Source organism: Entelurus aequoreus, linkage group LG21, assembly GCF_033978785.1.
Source record: "Entelurus aequoreus isolate RoL-2023_Sb linkage group LG21, RoL_Eaeq_v1.1, whole genome shotgun sequence".
NCBI lineage: Eukaryota > Metazoa > Chordata > Actinopteri > Syngnathiformes > Syngnathidae > Entelurus > Entelurus aequoreus.
This window is the reverse complement of record NC_084751.1, coordinates 34,626,737-34,644,181: the sequence shown is the minus strand read 5'-3', so window position 1 is coordinate 34,644,181 and position 17,445 is coordinate 34,626,737. Positions and strand designations below refer to the sequence as shown.

The 17,445-nt window shown below is 37.7% G+C and overlaps 1 protein-coding gene across 2 annotated transcripts in view; it reads left to right on the top strand.

The window, feature by feature from the left end:
* Positions 1-3,045: 3,045 nt before the first annotated feature.
* Positions 3,046-17,445, top strand: part of man1b1a (mannosidase, alpha, class 1B, member 1a) — a 41,854-nt gene continuing 27,454 nt past the window's right edge. Inside the window, exons 1-4 of one of the 2 annotated variants that reach the window (XM_062031558.1) lie at positions 3,046-3,303; positions 12,059-12,197; positions 13,912-14,020; positions 16,471-16,673. In XM_062031558.1, coding sequence (XP_061887542.1) covers positions 12,093-12,197; positions 13,912-14,020; positions 16,471-16,673 — 417 coding nt within the window. In that variant the 5' untranslated portion in view covers positions 3,046-3,303; positions 12,059-12,092. Of the gene's footprint in view, positions 3,304-6,198; positions 6,496-12,058; positions 12,198-13,911; positions 14,021-16,470; positions 16,674-17,445 lie in introns of those variants that run through there. The other variant, XM_062031557.1, reaches the window with a different exon arrangement.

Here is a 17,445-nt window from a genome sequence, read left to right as displayed (position 1 = left end):
TCTTCTTCAAAATGATCTTCTCCATTTCTCTGAACTTCAGCATTTTCCTCTTGAACTGTAGTTTTGTGTTTTCGAAGGGATGATATTTTGGTATAAGTCTGGGGCATCCATTTTGGCCGCGTTCAACAACGAAGCTAGGTTCACTTTCATGATATATTTCTAGATGTTTCAGGTATCTCTTTTGTGTTCTGGATTTAATCGGACAACGTTGACACTGAAAATTCATTATACCCCACCAGAAAATGTCTTGCAGTAATCAGCAAACCCCTCTTTTTGAAGCCAATGGCAAACTTCAGCTTTGGTCCACGCAGTGTAAGTCATTTCTACAAGAAAACAAACAAATAAGCAAATAAACAAAACATAACAGGAAACAAATGCTTAGTCCACATTTTACCATAAAATTCCTCAGCTAGGGTCAAGCATGCTGAAATAAGATATTATATTTAGCTCACCTTGATTCTCAGAAGTTTCTTTTGTTCTCTCTCCTGTTCTTCTTTGTTCTGTTCTGTTCATAGTAATCACTTTTGGTATGTCACACATGGTTTGTAGGCAGGGAAGACCCCATGTGGTGCAATCCAGGGGGCAACCAGCTCTTAACTCCCACATGACAGCCACCATCATGCCAGCTCCCTGGCCCGACACACCCAACCTTGCCCTTTCCCCTGGGAGATCAGGGTTCAATTCCCAGCATCAACAAACCCTGATGTAGTAGCCTAAAAGTCAGCATTACAGTGTGATTTTTGCATCAGTTAAGGCTTGGCCTCTGAATTCAAAGACCGTTGTCTATCAATGAACTTATGTGCAGCTTCACAACTCGACTAAGCCAGTCAGCAGGGCACAGCAGCCATGGGATGAGGCCGATCATGGAAAAGTATGAGGAGGAGACAAACACATGAGTAAAATTGTCTGTAAAATAAGTGTTTAATATTTTTTAAATTGTCTGTCACTAATCCACACATCACCTCAGTATGCATTAACATGGTCACTCTGCATCAACCAGGCCTTGAACTCACAACTTCAAACTGTATCCCTAGATCACCTGACTTGTAACAAACTTTCAAAAGCCTTTGTCCAGTGAGTCGTATAGCTCACTTAGATGCCCCAGAAAGAGCGGTTATATCTTTGCTGCAGGGACCCCCTTGCTAGTTCTTTGCTGTGTGTCATTTCCTCCTGAAGAAGGGAGTAGTGTAACTAAACTAAATAAACACCATTATAACTGCTGCGCAGCGATGGGTCGGGTCCGGGCGATTTTTGGCAAATTAAGGCAATTCTGAGCAACAAACAGGAGAACAGGAAGGCAAGACAGTTGACATTATAATGTTCCCTTTGCACCAGTTGAGGCTAAAATCCACAACAATAGAACCAAAGACTGTGGCCTTTCATGCTGAGCTAATTGGCAAGTGACAATTCAACAGTGGCTTCACAAATTGATTAAGTCATTCACTGTTGTGCATGCAGATTTGAAACCACTGTAAATATATCAGTTATCAAGACAAAAATCTGAAAATACACATATTTCATCTAGACAGAATGGAGATATTGGTAATTTGATTTTTTAATTGATTCGATTTGCTCCATAAGTTAGTAACTGATGTTTAATCTATCATGACTCTAAAATGTATATGTTTGCTTCACAAAGACCATCTGGCATTTTCATGAGCTGTCATCACCACCTTCGTCAGGAATTGAACCCAGATTATTTGGCACCAAGAGCCAGCTCCTAAATCACTGAGCTATTTCTCAAATGGAATCACCAGCCAGACAGCAGTTGTCAAGGCAGATTTCAAAAATGGTCCTCCCAGTCACAGCTAATCTTTGCCAGAGTCAACAAGATTTGCTGATGAAGATCTTGCTTTCTTATAATTAAAGGTTGTGGAAATAAATTGGTAACAGAACATTTCAGTTATAGGACTGCCATTATTTGTATGTCTGATCAGAAGGTGTAAGGTAATAGACTAGTATGGTGGACCTGATGACTGAAGGCAGTCAGCTGGTTAGCTCAGTCACTATTGCCAGTGACTTTAGACTGAGTGGCAGGTGTTCAAATCCCAAGATGGGCAATTATGTTACAGTTTGATCAACAGGATCTGGGGAAGAAGAGCTTGCTTTAAAATAAACAAAACAATTGGATATGAAAAGTATTTGTATCAGTAGTCACAAGGAAATGTATTTTGCACCATTATTGGCAAATGTTATCAGGAAGTATGTCCCTGGTGACACAGGAGCTTACCCATGCTTTCAACAATCCCTGAAGAACTCTTTCTTCCAAAAAATGGTTCTCTGGATCAAAATAGTTCTTACTGGAACCCTTAGTGTTAGTGAGAACCCTTTTAAAACCAATTATTCAGAAATTAGGTTTTAAAGGGTTCTCTGGATTAAAAGGGTTCTTACTGGAACCGTTAGCGTTACCAAGAACCCTTGAAAAACCCTTTCTTCGGGAAAGGGTTTTTCAAAAGCAAATGGTTCCAGTTAGAACCTCAGCCCTTGTAGAAGAACCCTTATTTCTAAGAGTGTGAGGAGAAGAATCCAGAGCATGAATCAGAGGTCCTGTGTCATAAAGAGTATTCAGCCAATACCTTCCTGCCCGTACAGGTGTGATTTAATAGGCCTGCTAATGAAGCACACCTGCAGCACCTCCTGGTAATTAGGCTTGGCTCAAGGAGTGGTTTTAGGTCTGTAACAAAGAAAAGGGGGCGGTAACAAAGAAACAAGACACAAAGGAAAAACCAATTAACTGCTGCAAACACTGAACACCTAAATGAAACCGCCCAAACAAAAGGTGACAAACAAGTGGATGGAAATTGATGTCACAATGGCGTGTGACAGTCCTCCTCCCCTCCCAATTAACTGGCGCTATATGGTGGTCGACCTGGCTTCTCAGGAAATATGTGATAAAAATCAGACAACAAAGACTGATCCCAAATGTGGCCACGCAGGACCCAAGAACGGTGCTCTGGGCCATAACCCTCCCAATCAATGAAATGGTATCTCCTGGATTCTAAACTAGTTTTTACTGAAAATAAAGGATCGCTGTCCAGCAACCGCGAAGGAGCTGAGGAGGCACTGGCAGAGGGCTCAGGTCAGAAGAGGCCACGGGTTTCAGGAGGGACACATGAAAAACAGGATACCTTTTGAAAGATGGAGGAAGCTTGAGTCTGGCAGACACTGCGTTGATCATCAGATCCACTTCGAACGGTCCAAAAGATCTGGGTGCCAACCTCTTGGATTCCACTGCCAGTGAGTGATCTCGGGATGACAACTACACCTTCTGCCCTCGTTGGTGGGGGGCAGCCTGCGATGACGGTTGGTCCACTTCTGGTTGTATTTGCTTATAGATGGATATACTTTTATTCATCCACAATGGGGAAAGTTTGTGGTTGCAGAGCAGGTTTTAACAGAAGTCAAACCAAATTACACTATGCATGGAAAAAAATTAACACCCATATTGCGCACCAAGATAAAAAAAATCACAGTAATCACATAAGTGTATAGTAAAGTCTTGAATGTGAATGTGAGTAGAAAAGACCTATGTGGTAGCTGTCCTTACACTGTGGATGTAACAGTCTGATCCTGAAGGAGCTAATCAGAGCCTACACAGTGTCGTGCATGGATGAGAGGGATTGGACAATATAGATGCCAACTAGGTCCGTAGGCGCCGATCTACATTTCTGCCAGTGGGTGCTCGGTGTGTCACGGGCGGTAAATCTGACGGTGCCTTTCTGAGCGTGCGCGGTTTTTGCTTGGTGGTGAGGAAGAATTTGCCATCAATCCCACGTGAGTGCTCGGCATTGTCGGTGCCCGGGCCCCGAAGCACCCACGGGATCGGGGCCTCACCTCCTTCTGTCGGCCACCTCCTCAATGCTGTCTAGTGGGCATCTCAGGATGGAGTCAGCTCACTTAAGCACTAATCATTAAGTCTGTTCCTGTCTCTGACCGTGCTGCCCCCAACCCAGAAGACAATGGTATAGAACACGCAAAACCCACCACAGTGTCATTAAAAGTCTGCAGTAGTTACACGTACTCCTCAAGAGGTATAGGCAACTGTGACCATCTTTATTGTGCACCGTAGACTTTGTCTAACAAATGTATGATAATAAAAATGAACAACTAGTATGTTGTTGATATCTTCCTGAGGAAGCTTAGGTCCTTTTAATGTGTGCAGCAAGCTGCTGGAGATCTTTTATCAGTCTGTTGTGGCCAGTGCCCTGTACTTTGCAATGGTTTGTTGGGGGAGCAGCACCAGCAAAACAGGATCGACAAACTGAACCGGAAAGCCGGCCTAACTATTGGCACGCAGTTGGAGGCGTTTGTGTCAGTGAGGGACAGGAGGACACTGGACAAACTGCTCGCCATCATGGAAAATCCTGCCCACCCACTCCACCAGACAATTGAGGGACAGTGGAGCTCACACTCCAACAGGCTCCTTCAGCTTCGTTCCCACATTGTTCCATTCAAGAAGTCCTTCATTCCGCACTCCATCCAGCTGTATAATCACTCGCCATACAGCAATAGATGATATCTGTCTATTACCTGACCGCTTCTATGTTAGCTACCTCTCTTTGTTTCTAATGTATATTTTCTACTGGATCTACTCTCTATTTTATGCTGGCCTTTTTTTTTCTTTTTTGCTGCAGCTGTTACATATACTGTAGTATTGTACATGGTAATTGGGATGTATTATATATTGTATATATTATAGAAAAATATAATATATTATAATTAGGGATGTCCGATAATGGCTTTTTGCCGATATCCGATATTCCGATATTGTCCAACTCTTTAATTACCGATACCGATATCAACCGATACCGATATCTACAGTCGTGGAATTAGCACATTATTATGCCTAATTTGGACAACCAGGTATGGTGAAGATAAGGCCCTTTTTATAAAAAATTAATAAAATAAAATAAGATAAATAAATTAAAAACATTTTCTTGAATAAAAAAGCAAGTAAAACAATATAAAGACAGTTACATAGAAACTAGTAATTAATGAAAATGAGTAAAATTAACTGTTAAAGGTTAGTACTATTAATGGACCAGCAGCACGCACAATCATGTGTGCTTACGGACTGTATCCCTTGCAGACTGCATTGATATATATTGATATATAATGTAGGAACCAGAATATTAATAACAGAAAGAAACAACCCTTTTGTGTGAATGAGTGTGAATGAGTGTAAATGGGGGAGGGAGGTTTTTTGGGTTGGTGCACTAATTGTAAGTGTATCTTGTGTTTTTTATGTTGATTTAATTTTTATAAAAAAGAAAAAGAAAAAGAAAAAAAAGAAACCGATACCGATAATAAAAAAACTGATACCGGTAATTTCCGATATTACATTTTTTAAAGCATTTATCGGACATCTCTAATTATAATAGTATATTATATGAGTATATATAATATACATAGATAGATGGTACTTTATTGATTCCTTTAGGAGAGTTCCCTCAGGAAAATAAAAATTCCAGCAGCAGAGTACAGGTTTGAATAAAAAAAAATTTTTTAAAAGTAAATAATGGAGGTATAAATGTAAATAAAATAGATAATATAACAATAAGAATAAAAATAAAAATAAAAAGTAACAATAACAATAAAGATATAACAGAAAAAATAAGAATATAACAAGAGAAACTAGGCAGTAGTGACCATGGTATGAAGAGAAAAAAATATGAAGAAAAACGGTAATACTGTTGATAAAATTAAAGATGTAATGTGTATATTGCACCTTTAAAATGTATTGCACTGTTAATTGCACTGTTTTTTGTTGCAGTTGATTTCAGTATTATTATTGCTTTGCGTCCCTGTCATCCGAGAACCCCCTCCCCCCCAGAGAGGAGTTGTACAGTAAATATTACATATATGTTATATTTCATATTGCTACTATGGTACATTTTTTGTCTACTTTATACCTGCATTAGCCTTTCCATACTGTGTGGAGCAATTTCCCTTGTGGATCAACATTGTTTAAGTCTAACTGTCCTATGTATGGCTAGATTGTTTACAAATAGATTTTTAAATATATATGTTTGAACAATCATCAATATATGTAGGAAAAATAATCAAATGTGTTTTTTTTTATACGGTAAAAAGCCTCGGTATCATCTTTGGTTCCTGTATTTTTTTGTTTTGAACCGATACCAAAATATGCAGTATCGCCCACACTGAGTCGGCATCGCCTGGCTGTCATTGGAGGAAAACGAACACGTGACATTTCACAAGACGCGTGACGTCACATGTATTGCGCTGTTGATGTTTTTTTGTACACTATTGTATTTGTCCCCGTGTTTTTTCCTTTTTTCCCCCAAACAATATATCACATATTTCACCAAATAGCCGACGTCTTGTGTTAAAAGTATGGTAATGTTAATTCATTGAGACGTTGTCCGTTACGTTGAAGACCCTCTTGGCTAGCCAGTCAGCTAGCTAGTGGGCTAACCGATGGTTAGCTGCGTGGAGAACAACATCGATGTGAGGACTAAACCAGCCTTAAAGGTGACAAAAATGGCGCTTCTATATGACTATTAAGGTGTTGTTTCTGCTTTGAGTTTATTTAAATATGTGTTGATGGCGGAGAAAACATGGAATGTCTTTTAGGATCATGTCAATGTCCGCTAGCCAGTGCTGTTCAAATCTAAAGTATTACAATAGAACGTAAATAGGTAATAATGCAGCAAACAATGTAAATTCCCTGCACATCATACAAACATTAATTTATTATTTGCGTAATTCTTTATCTATATTATGATGTGTTATATGTGACTTCATTTTCCAGCATAGTATGATGAGCATAGGATAATAAAAACATCTTAATTACCGTTACAACAACCGTAATATAAATTAAAAAAATAAAACAGGCGAGATTTTTTTATAGTTATATTTTCTTTTTATATAATCACTTTTCTTTATATTTACTCGGCATTAGTGTGGACAGCAAATAAATGCAATCATTGTTCAGATGAAACTTATGACTCTCGCTAGTGTTACCATAACTGAGTTATTGTGCAGAAATATGGGGAAACAACTACAAAAGTACACTTCATTCATTAACGGTGTTACACAAAAAAAAGATCAGTTAGAAGAATACATAATGTTGGATATAGAGAACATACCCTTTATTTATTGAATCGAAAATACTGAAATTCCACGACATAGTGAATTTGCAAACAGATAAAATTATACACAAAGCAAACTATAATCTGCTACCCAAGAATATACAACAATTTTTCTCAACAAAAGAGGAGAAATGTAATCTTAGAGGAAAATGTCATTTAAAACATTTGTACGAACGTACAACACTTAAGACCTTCAGTATATCAGTATGTGGCATTAAATTATGGAATGGATTAAGCAAAGAAATCAAACAATGTAAGTGAAGTGAATTATATTTATATGGCGCTTTTTCTCTAGTGACTCAAAGTGCTTTACATAGTGAAACCCAATATCTAAGTTACATTTAAACCTGTGTGGGTGGCACTGGGAGCAGGTGGGTAAAGTGTCTTGCCCAGGGACACAACGGCAGTGACTAGGATGGCGGAAGCGGGGATTGAATCTGGAACCCTCAAGTTGCTGGCACAGCCACTCTACCAACCGAGCCATGTACTAATATGATCCACTTAAAGAAACTCTTCAAACTTAAAGTGTTTACAAAGTACAAATAAGAATAACCATGATAAACATTCTGAATTTATTTCATCCATCCATTCATTTTCAAGATAACATTACTCATCTCACCATATGAAATATAACTTACTTCACCAATATTATTTTTTTATTGTTATTACTTATTGAGTATATTGTGAATAAATTGAGAACAGGAAGTGAACAAAAGTTTTAGCAACTGCTATGTAAAGGAAAATAGGTAGGATTAAATAAGCTCTGCTTCTTCCTACTCCTTTTCGAACATGTTGAATAGAGAAATTGTGATGTATCATGTTGTATGCATGCATGTTCGAAATAAAGTCAAACTCAACTCAACTCTTTACACCGTGAATTTTGACATTGAAGAGGACATAATAGAGGCGGGAATGATAATGGCTTTGTGACACTTTTTTTTTAACAGAAAAATACCAAACGAAAATAAAGAAGACTGTGTAAAGCAGGGGTGTCAAAGTCAAGGCCTGTGGGCCAGATCGGGCCCGCGAATGAATTATCTATGGCTCCCAGGTAGGGCTGGGCGATATGGACGAAAAAGTATATCTCTATATATTTTGACTTAAACTCGATATTCAATATATATCTCGATATATATATTTTATATAGATAATCATTTTTTAGCGAAATTCGCTGAAATTGAAGTGAATGACGACTGTACTGTAAACAGTCAGTGGCACTTTTATCAACCCTGTTAGTCAAGATGGGTATTAACAGCACAGAAAAGAAACTGTTAAAATAGCACATAATTACATAACATAAAATAAAAAAATATTCTTTCTACGTAAAATAAATAAAATAATAATAATACAAAATAATAATGCGGGGGGAGAACAAGGAACACAACAAATAAGCGGCGTTTTGGTCATTTTAACGTGAAATAAATTATATCGATATTACGATATTTTCTTAATTTATATCTTGTTTAAAAATATATTGATATATCTTACAAACTCGATATATTGCCCAGCCCTACCCCCTGGATGATATTTGATTAGTATTAGATCCGGCCCGCAGGCCACAGCCGCCTGCTGCTGTTTTGCACGCAGCAATACTCCATCAGTGTTGGCGCTTGGATTTGTCAAAATGGGGTCCAAGGGACCCAGTAAGACAGTCATAAAAATGAGGTCCCACAGTAAATTTTTGGGATCCCAATTTTTTGTAACCGTTTTGAAAACAAATTATAAATTATGTTGTTATATCTCACATTCTATATTGTGTTTTGGAAAAAAGTTGTCATAAACGTTACTTAATTCATTAAAAAAAAATACAAAAGAAATCCTTCATGGATCTAAACTTTACCGCCGCCGGCATTTTTTTCTATATTTTTATTTAAATATTTTCAGAATGCGAACAATCTGAAGTTGTCTTTGTTTTTTAGTTTTTTAATGCCATGATTTTAATAGTCCGGCCCGCATGTGCACAGATTTTCCTCCATGCAGCCCCCGAGCTAAAATGAGTTTGACACCCCTGGTGTAAAGAAATCATGGAGACAGTCTGACTGGTGACTCAGCAGTTGTCGGCTTTCTCCACTAACATTAAGATTGTTGGTGATGAACACGTTTTAATACATTATTTAAACGTGTTTCTAAAACAATTATCATCACAAATTGAGTTGTGGCATCATTCAGATTACAAGTTAATCTTACAAGACCAGTAATGCTGCTAAGTATGTGTCCTGCTTCCGTGATGCATTGAAATCTGAAAGGATGCAGTAAACTCACTGGAACGCACCTAATTTTTCCCAATTAAAACGATATGTTGTGAACAATTTAAGTTAAAAATCACAGCAACTACTAACTCTAATGTGCGATATAGAACATATACGATGTAAATTATATAAATTTGGCCAACAATAGAGCTTTTAATGGGGTCATATTATGATTTTTTTTTCTACATTTAAAAGACTTCCTTGTGGTCTACATCAGTGTTTTTCAACCACTGTGCCGCGGCACACTAGTGTAACGTGAGATATTGTTTGGTGTGTCATGGGAAATTATGTAATTTCACCTAATTGGGTTCAAAATATTTTTTGCAAACCAGTCATTATTGTCTGTGCTGTCAAGAGCTCGGCAGAGTAACTGTGTGATACTCTTCCATATCAGTAGGTGGCAGCAGGTAGCTAATTGCTTTGTAGACGTCAGCGACATGATTTGTCGTGATCACAATATGCAGACGACAGCGGGAGGCAGTGTGCAGGTAAAAAGGTATCTAGTGCTTAAACCAAAAATAAACACAAGGTATTGAAACTTAGGGATGGCTCTGCAAAACGAAACTAAAACTGAACTGGCTGCAAAGTAAACAAAAACAGAATGCTGGATGGCAGCAAAGACTCACAGCGTGTGGAGCAGACGGCGTCCACAAAGCAAATCCGTACATGACAATCAACAACAAAATAGGAGCGCAAGACAAGAACTAAAACACTACACACAGGAAAACACCAAAAAAGTCAAAATAAGTCACGGCGTGATGTGACAGGTCGTGACAGTACACCTACTTTGAGATTAGCTATAGTGACGCATGCTTGGTTATGGTTTGAATTTATATCCAACAATTGCGATAATTACTTTTTACTGTCAATATCGGCTGCTGAGTCTAATTTCTTAATGTTTTCTGCTGGTGGTGTGCCTTGGGATTTTTTCAATGAAAAAAATGTGCCTCGGCTCAGAAAAGGTTGAAAAACACTGGTCTACATAACATGTAATGGCTTGTTTCTTGGTCAAACATTTGCATAGTTCTTGTTTTACAGAACATCTTCAAACCACTTTTTGTCTGTCTCCTCAGGATGCCCTGTTTTTTTTTTAAGTGGCTCCACTTTAACAGCATTTATTGTACCACAAAAACTCAAAACTTTGAATATAGTTGAGAAAAAAAAACCTTGATATAAATTAGTAACTAATAAACCACAACAGGTAAAGTAAGAATAATAGCAATAACAATACATTTAAACAACAATAGCAATACATTTAAGTTTTGCCTTTTTCAAAGTCACTCAATCAAACTTTACTTATATTGCCCTTAATCACAAATGTCTCAAAGGACTGCACAAGCCACAATGGCATCCAAAGCTCAGATCCTACATCAGGGCAAGAAGAAACTCAACCCAATGGGAACAACAAGAAACCTTGGAAGGGACCGCAAATAGTGACTGGTGCAATGGATGCCGAGTGGATACAGTTAATAATGCGAGAGTTCAGTCCATAGTGGGGCCAGCAGGGTATCCTCTTGCATGTAAACACATTGGGGCGCAGAGACGTCACCAACTGATACAAAGAGGAGTGGTCCATCCTGGGTCCCGACTTAGCTAGCGCAACATCCGTGGAGGCTGACCTGTGGTCACCCGATAACCTCTCCACGCAGGAGAAGGGGGCAGAGCAGAAAAGAGAGACAGCAGCAGATCAAAATGGGGTCTATTTAAAGCAGTGGATCTTAACCTGGGTTCGATCGAACCCTAGGGGTTCTGTGAGTCGGGCTCAGGGGTTCGGCGGAGGTCAAAACACACCCGACTCATCTTGTAAGTAAAAACTTCTCCCAATCGGCGTATTACGGATACGACAACAGCAGAAGTCAGACTGATTTGCAGGTGTGTAATTTGTCGTGAGTTTATGCACTGTGTTGGTTTTGTTCTTTGAACAAGGTGATGTTCATGCATGGTTCATTTTATGCACCAGTAAAAAAAACATGGTAACACTTTAGTATGGAGAACATATTCACCATTAATTAGTTGCTTATTAACATGCAAATTAGTAACATATTGGCTCTTAACTAATCATTATTAAGTACTTATTAATGCCTTATTCGGCATGGCCTTATTATAACCCTAACCCTCTAACCCTGGCCCTAACCCTCTAACCCTAACCCTAACCAAATAACTCTAAATTAAGTCTTTGTTACTTGGAATATGTTCCCCATACTAAAGTGTTACCAAAAACATATAACTTTGTCTTGAATTTGAAAAAAAACAACATTTTATTTTTAAAATTCCTTTAAGTTTCAGCTTTGCAACCATACTCAGGATAAGAGAGTAATTCAAAAGAGCAACTTTAATTTATATAAAGAATTCCTTTAAGTTTCAGCTTTGCAACCATACTCAGGATAAGAGAGTAATTCAAAAGAGCAACTTTAATTTATATAAAGAATCAACTTTTTTGAAAGCATTTTGAAAAAAATATTTGTGTACAATTAATGACAAGTGTTATTGTAATTTGTGAATGATTTATCTAATCTAAGTTGTCTGAAACAAAACAACCATTGATTTAGAAACAAATCAAACATAGATTCAAAAAATTTAGGATTTTTTTATTACATCTGTGTTTATTTGACTTTTTGCAGATTTCCATGCTTGGAACCCTTTTGCAGGACAATATTGTGGGGCTAACATTTCTTTTTGGCTTTTTCAATGCAGTGTCTATGACCACCATTTGCCTGTCGTCGATGAAATGATGCATCAACCGGTTAGGAAAGACTTCATTTCTCTGACTCTCACCGACCAAAACTGTCACATTTACAACAACGGCAAACACCGGAAGCAATCCTGCTGGAGGGTGAGTTATTGATGCAGGTGGTTAAGATATACCAGTGCTGTACACCTCGAGCATTTCACTCGCATATACTGTATGCCTAAAAATAGATTGTGTGACTACAAAAAAACAAAAAGGGGGCTTTTGTGCAAGTAATGATTTCAACCCCTTCATTCTCAGTTTCCCTGAAAACCAAATCCATAAAAATTGGATCAAACGAGTAAGATTTGGGGTAAAGAAACATTGTTGTTCATAGACCACACAAGCACTATATCAACGCTTTACACATCTGCTCAGCGCAGACGTGGTCATGTATACATTTAATAGCCGCTCTCACGACATGCTAATTCAGCTGCTACCAAAACAACTAGTCAGTCACTGCCGATTTAATTACAACAACTAAAGATACAAACTGTATAGTAATTAAACCCACTTTTCCACTGCTTGATGTTGTGCTCATTCGTGTCAATGGTGTTTTAACGTTTAAGGGAAATGCTGTAATTAAGTAAGTTAAAAAAAAAAAAAAAATCATATATATATATGTATATGTGTGCATATAAAATGTTGGTGTTGTTTACTTGAGTCATATTGCAGTCTACACGTACCGTAATTTCCGGACTATAAGCCGCTACTTTTTCCCCTCGTTCTGGTCCCTGCGGCTTATACAAGGGTGCGGCTTATTTACGGCCTGTTCTTCTCCGACACTGACGAAGAGGATTTCGGTGGTTTTAGTACGCAGGAGGAAGACGATGACACAATGATTAAAGACTGACTTTTCATATACCGGTAGGCTGGTTATTTTCATAACGTACAGGCGAGCACTTTGTATTACTTTGCACCGTTGTATTATTTGTACTCTGCACGAATGCTGTTCGCCATGTCAAAGATGTGAAAGTTTGATTGAATGATTGAAAGATTTATTGTTAATAAATGGGACGCTTTGCGTTCCCAAACAGTCATCTCTGTCCCGACAATCCCCTCCGTGGTAGCAGGAACCCCTATATACTACGGTAATTACACATCAAAACCCTGCGGCTTATAGTCGGGTGCGGCTTATATATGGATCAATCTGTATTTTCCCCTAAATTTAGCTGGTGCGGCTTATAGTCAGGTGCGGCTTATAGTCCGGAAATTACGGTATCTCTTGTGTGACTGCCATCATAGTGCAGTCTACACATATCTCTTGTGTTTGACTGCCATCTATTGGTCACACTTATCATTTCACCATGCACCAAATAAAATAGCTTCGAGGTCGGTAAGCAAAATTGTATAATTATATGAGTGGATCAGCGAGTAGCGTGATCGTCCAGACACTTGAGGGTTCCTGGTTCAGTTCCAGCTTCCACCATTCTTGTCATTGTCATTGTGTCCTTGGGCAAGACATGTCACCCACCTTGCTCCCAGTGCCACCCACACTTGTATAAATTAAGCTTACCAGCACCAAGCTTTGTAATGTATGGGTTTCTCATTGTAAAGTGTTTTGAGACATTTGTGAAAAAGTATTATATAAATACCTTTCATTTAATTTGTGAGGTAGGGAAAAATAAAATGTTTCTTCCAAGTGAACCACCATTGCAATTGTTGCAAAGCACCATTACAAAAGCTTCATGCTGACAATGTTTTCATGTGTGAGAGAGCTTGGGAAAGTTGCATTTTAAAATGACCAAACAGACTAAAACAGATGTGAACATTACATGTCACATTTTCATTCTGCTGACTTCATTTTATTTGCCAACAGAAATGGAAGCAGCTGTCTCGGCTACAGCGAAGCCTCATTCTTGTTCTTTTTGCTTTGTTACTCATTCTGGGATTACAGTCTTTTCCCCACATGTCATTGCAAAGGAGAGGTAAGTGTTACCATTATGCATTACCTGCATGTACACATGATTGTAATCTGGTTGCAGTTGCATTTAATTATGTGTGAATGCTCCAAAGCATTTTATATGTATGCCTTGGTATGCCTTTATCCAAAGAAAGGTGACAAAGTTCAGGATTCTTAGCCAAGACAGACAAGACTGTAAGTAAATGCTGTACAAAGGAGCAGAAAAGTCAATGACAAAAATATGTTTTAGAAGTAATTCAAGTGGAGGACTTGTGTCAATTAGGGTTACGTGATAATAGGATTGTAACGATAAACTGTAATGATAACCGCAGTAAAATTCCCAATGGTTATTATTACCGTTTTGAATTGAAATTATCGAAAATCCGTGACTGATAACTGGACTTTATTAAACTCCCGAGCTGGTGTCAATTGGGGTTACGTGATAATAGGATTGTAACGATAAACTGTAATGATAACCGCAGTAAAATTCCCAATGGTTATTATTACGGTTTTGAATTGAAATTATTGAAAATCCGTGACTGATAACTGGACTTTATTAAAATCCCGAGCTGATTGGCACCAGCTCGCTAGTTTAAATGCTAACATATTTTTCCCTATTAAGAAACATACCCCAAACTAAACTTATATAAATACATTGTCGTCTGAGCAAATAAGCTATTCAATTGTGCACATTGAACCTACAAGCTGTGCTCTCTAAACACAGAGAAAGATTGTTCTATACGAGACTGAGGTTGTTTTTCTACGGTGCGTTCAAGGGCTGCTGAACAGAGTAGAGCCGTAGGACGGCACAACGCCCACCATAAATAATAATAATATATTTTATTTGTTATGCACTCTTTAATCCAAATACATATTAAAGTGCCACAGTGCAAGCCAATATTAAAAAAAATAAAAGCTCAGCTATGAAAACAGATAAAACACTGAAACTAAAACACTATCAGGGAAGCATAAGAAACTCCAAACGGGCAAAATAGTGGGTTTTCTTGGTCAAAAGATTTCAGTGTGTGTTAAGTACTTTTTCAGCACAGGCAGCAATACCACAATAATAATGATAACCGTGATAATTTTGGTCACAATAATTGTGATATGAAATGTTCATATTGTTACATCCCTACGTGATATAGATGATATACATTATGAATGATCAAAGACTTGCACGTGTCCCAACTAGGCTTTTGTTTGGTTTGGTTTTCTGTCATTGATTTTACTTTGTGTTAATTTGTTCCCATCACAATCTATTCTTTTTTCTGTTTATTTTATTATATATGTACATTATATTGTTCTTATAGTATTTCTTCGGCTAAATCAGGGATCTCAGGTACTAACTTGCGTGCCATCTCATGTGTCTCAAATGTGCTTGTATGGCAATAAAGATAATTGATCCCTTGAATAAATTTGGCAGCTGATAGAGCTTTAATTACTATTGTCATAACGGGATAATGTATGTTGATGTATGTGATGTTCTAGCTGTGTCCGGCAAATTTGACAGCGACAGGTGAGCAACCGCGTTCTCAGCGCAATGTAGCGTCCTCGCTAGCAAGCTAAAGTCCCCTCCACAGCGCAAAGCTAGAGCTTTTAAATGCAAACAAACAAGAATTGGTGAATTGATACTAATATCGACAATAAAAATGTATATGGTCGATACTACAGTTATTAGATTTATATTGTTATTATCACAAAATAGTTTTTCGTCATTTTTGTTGCTGTTTACAAACTCAGGAAATAAGTCCCTGGACATAGGAGGACTTTAGGGACTAAAAACAAATTATTTCAGTCCGAGTGAACATTAGTGTTTGTTTATGTGTACTATTTTGCGTTATCCACTTTATTTTGCTCAAAATTGTGTATGTAATAGAAGGTAATATGATATTATTACACCGCCACCCTGTGTTTTGTCTGATTATGACTGCAAACAAAAATGTAATCGTTCAACGATCTAGAACATTTTAAGTACTGTATCTATATCAGCCCAAAACTAATGTAAAGTATCGAACAACAGAAGAATAGATGCGTATTTCATTTGAACAGAAGTGTACATAGAACCATGTTACAACAGAAAGTAAACAGATATTGACAGTAAATTCCCAAGTAGATTAATAATAGTTTAGAGTAAATAGTAATGTCCCACCGTTCCTTTAATCACTCCTCACCTACACTCTCAATACATATGTTGCAAAATGTGACCCACAAACTGCCATAGCATTTATAGTAATAGCGCAATGCCATAGCATTTATAGCACAGTATAGTAATGTTATTAACTACCGTACACAAAAAGATAACATTTGATTTAAAAAAAATTAGAAATTTGCATCATACAGTAGCCTTTGGATGTAGCCTAAATCTGCATGTCATGGGATTGTAATCCCATATAAGTAGAGCGTCTATATTCAGTGGAATTTACAAACGTCATTGTGTTGACACTGTTGGTATGTTTTATTCTGCTCTGTCTTTAGAGTTATCCAGCAAGGAAGACTGGCTGGAGATGAATGAAAATGAGTGGAAGCCTCCATTTCCTGGTATTAACTCTGTGTTTGGGCCAAACGAGAAAGCACCAGCTCCGGTGGTGGGACCGAATCTTGGTCCAGTTGTAGGTCCAGATTCTGTTTCAGAGCTTCAAAGACCCAACATGCCAGTTTTTCAGAAACCTCCCATTATTGTGAGCATTGTTTTTGTCATTAATTCCCAGAACATTTGCATCTATTTGTTGCATTGTTTAGAGTTTCATCTTGTTTGTATCTGCTAGACATTAGTTTTTTCAAAAAAGTAGTTGTAAGTCATGTATTAAACTTTTAACTAGCAATCACTTCAAATTCACAAAAATAATTTAAAAGGGTAATATTATGCTTTCTTTTCTACATTTAAACACTTCCTTGTGGTATACATAACATGTAATTGTAAGTCATGTATTAAACTTTTAACCAGCAATCACTTCAAATTCACAAAAATAATTTAAAAGGGTAATATTATGCTTTCTTTTCTACATTTAAACACTTCCTTGTTGTATACATAACATGTAATTGTTCCTTGGTCAAAGTTTTGCATAGATTAGGTTTTACAGACCATCTTCAAGCCGCTTTCTGGCCGTCTTTTTAAGATGCGGTCTTAGCTAAGTGCCTCAACTTTGACTGTGTCGTCTTCCTGTCAGCCATGTTGTAGTTTTTACCGCTTGCATATCAAGTCTACTGACAGACATAAGTTAGAAATAGACACTACTATTTTATATTAGAAATGGCAACAGCGGAGGATGCATTTGCTCGTATGAGCCAGTCTGACCCACAACAAGAGGATCGAGAAAAAGAAGGAACTTAATACCTACGTCGAACTACAATGGTGGACTTGCATAACGCTCTTCGGGTAAATCTCTACCATAAATGGGGATATCCGCTGACATCACCAATGGGGCAACCCATTCTCTCAAAACTCTTGCC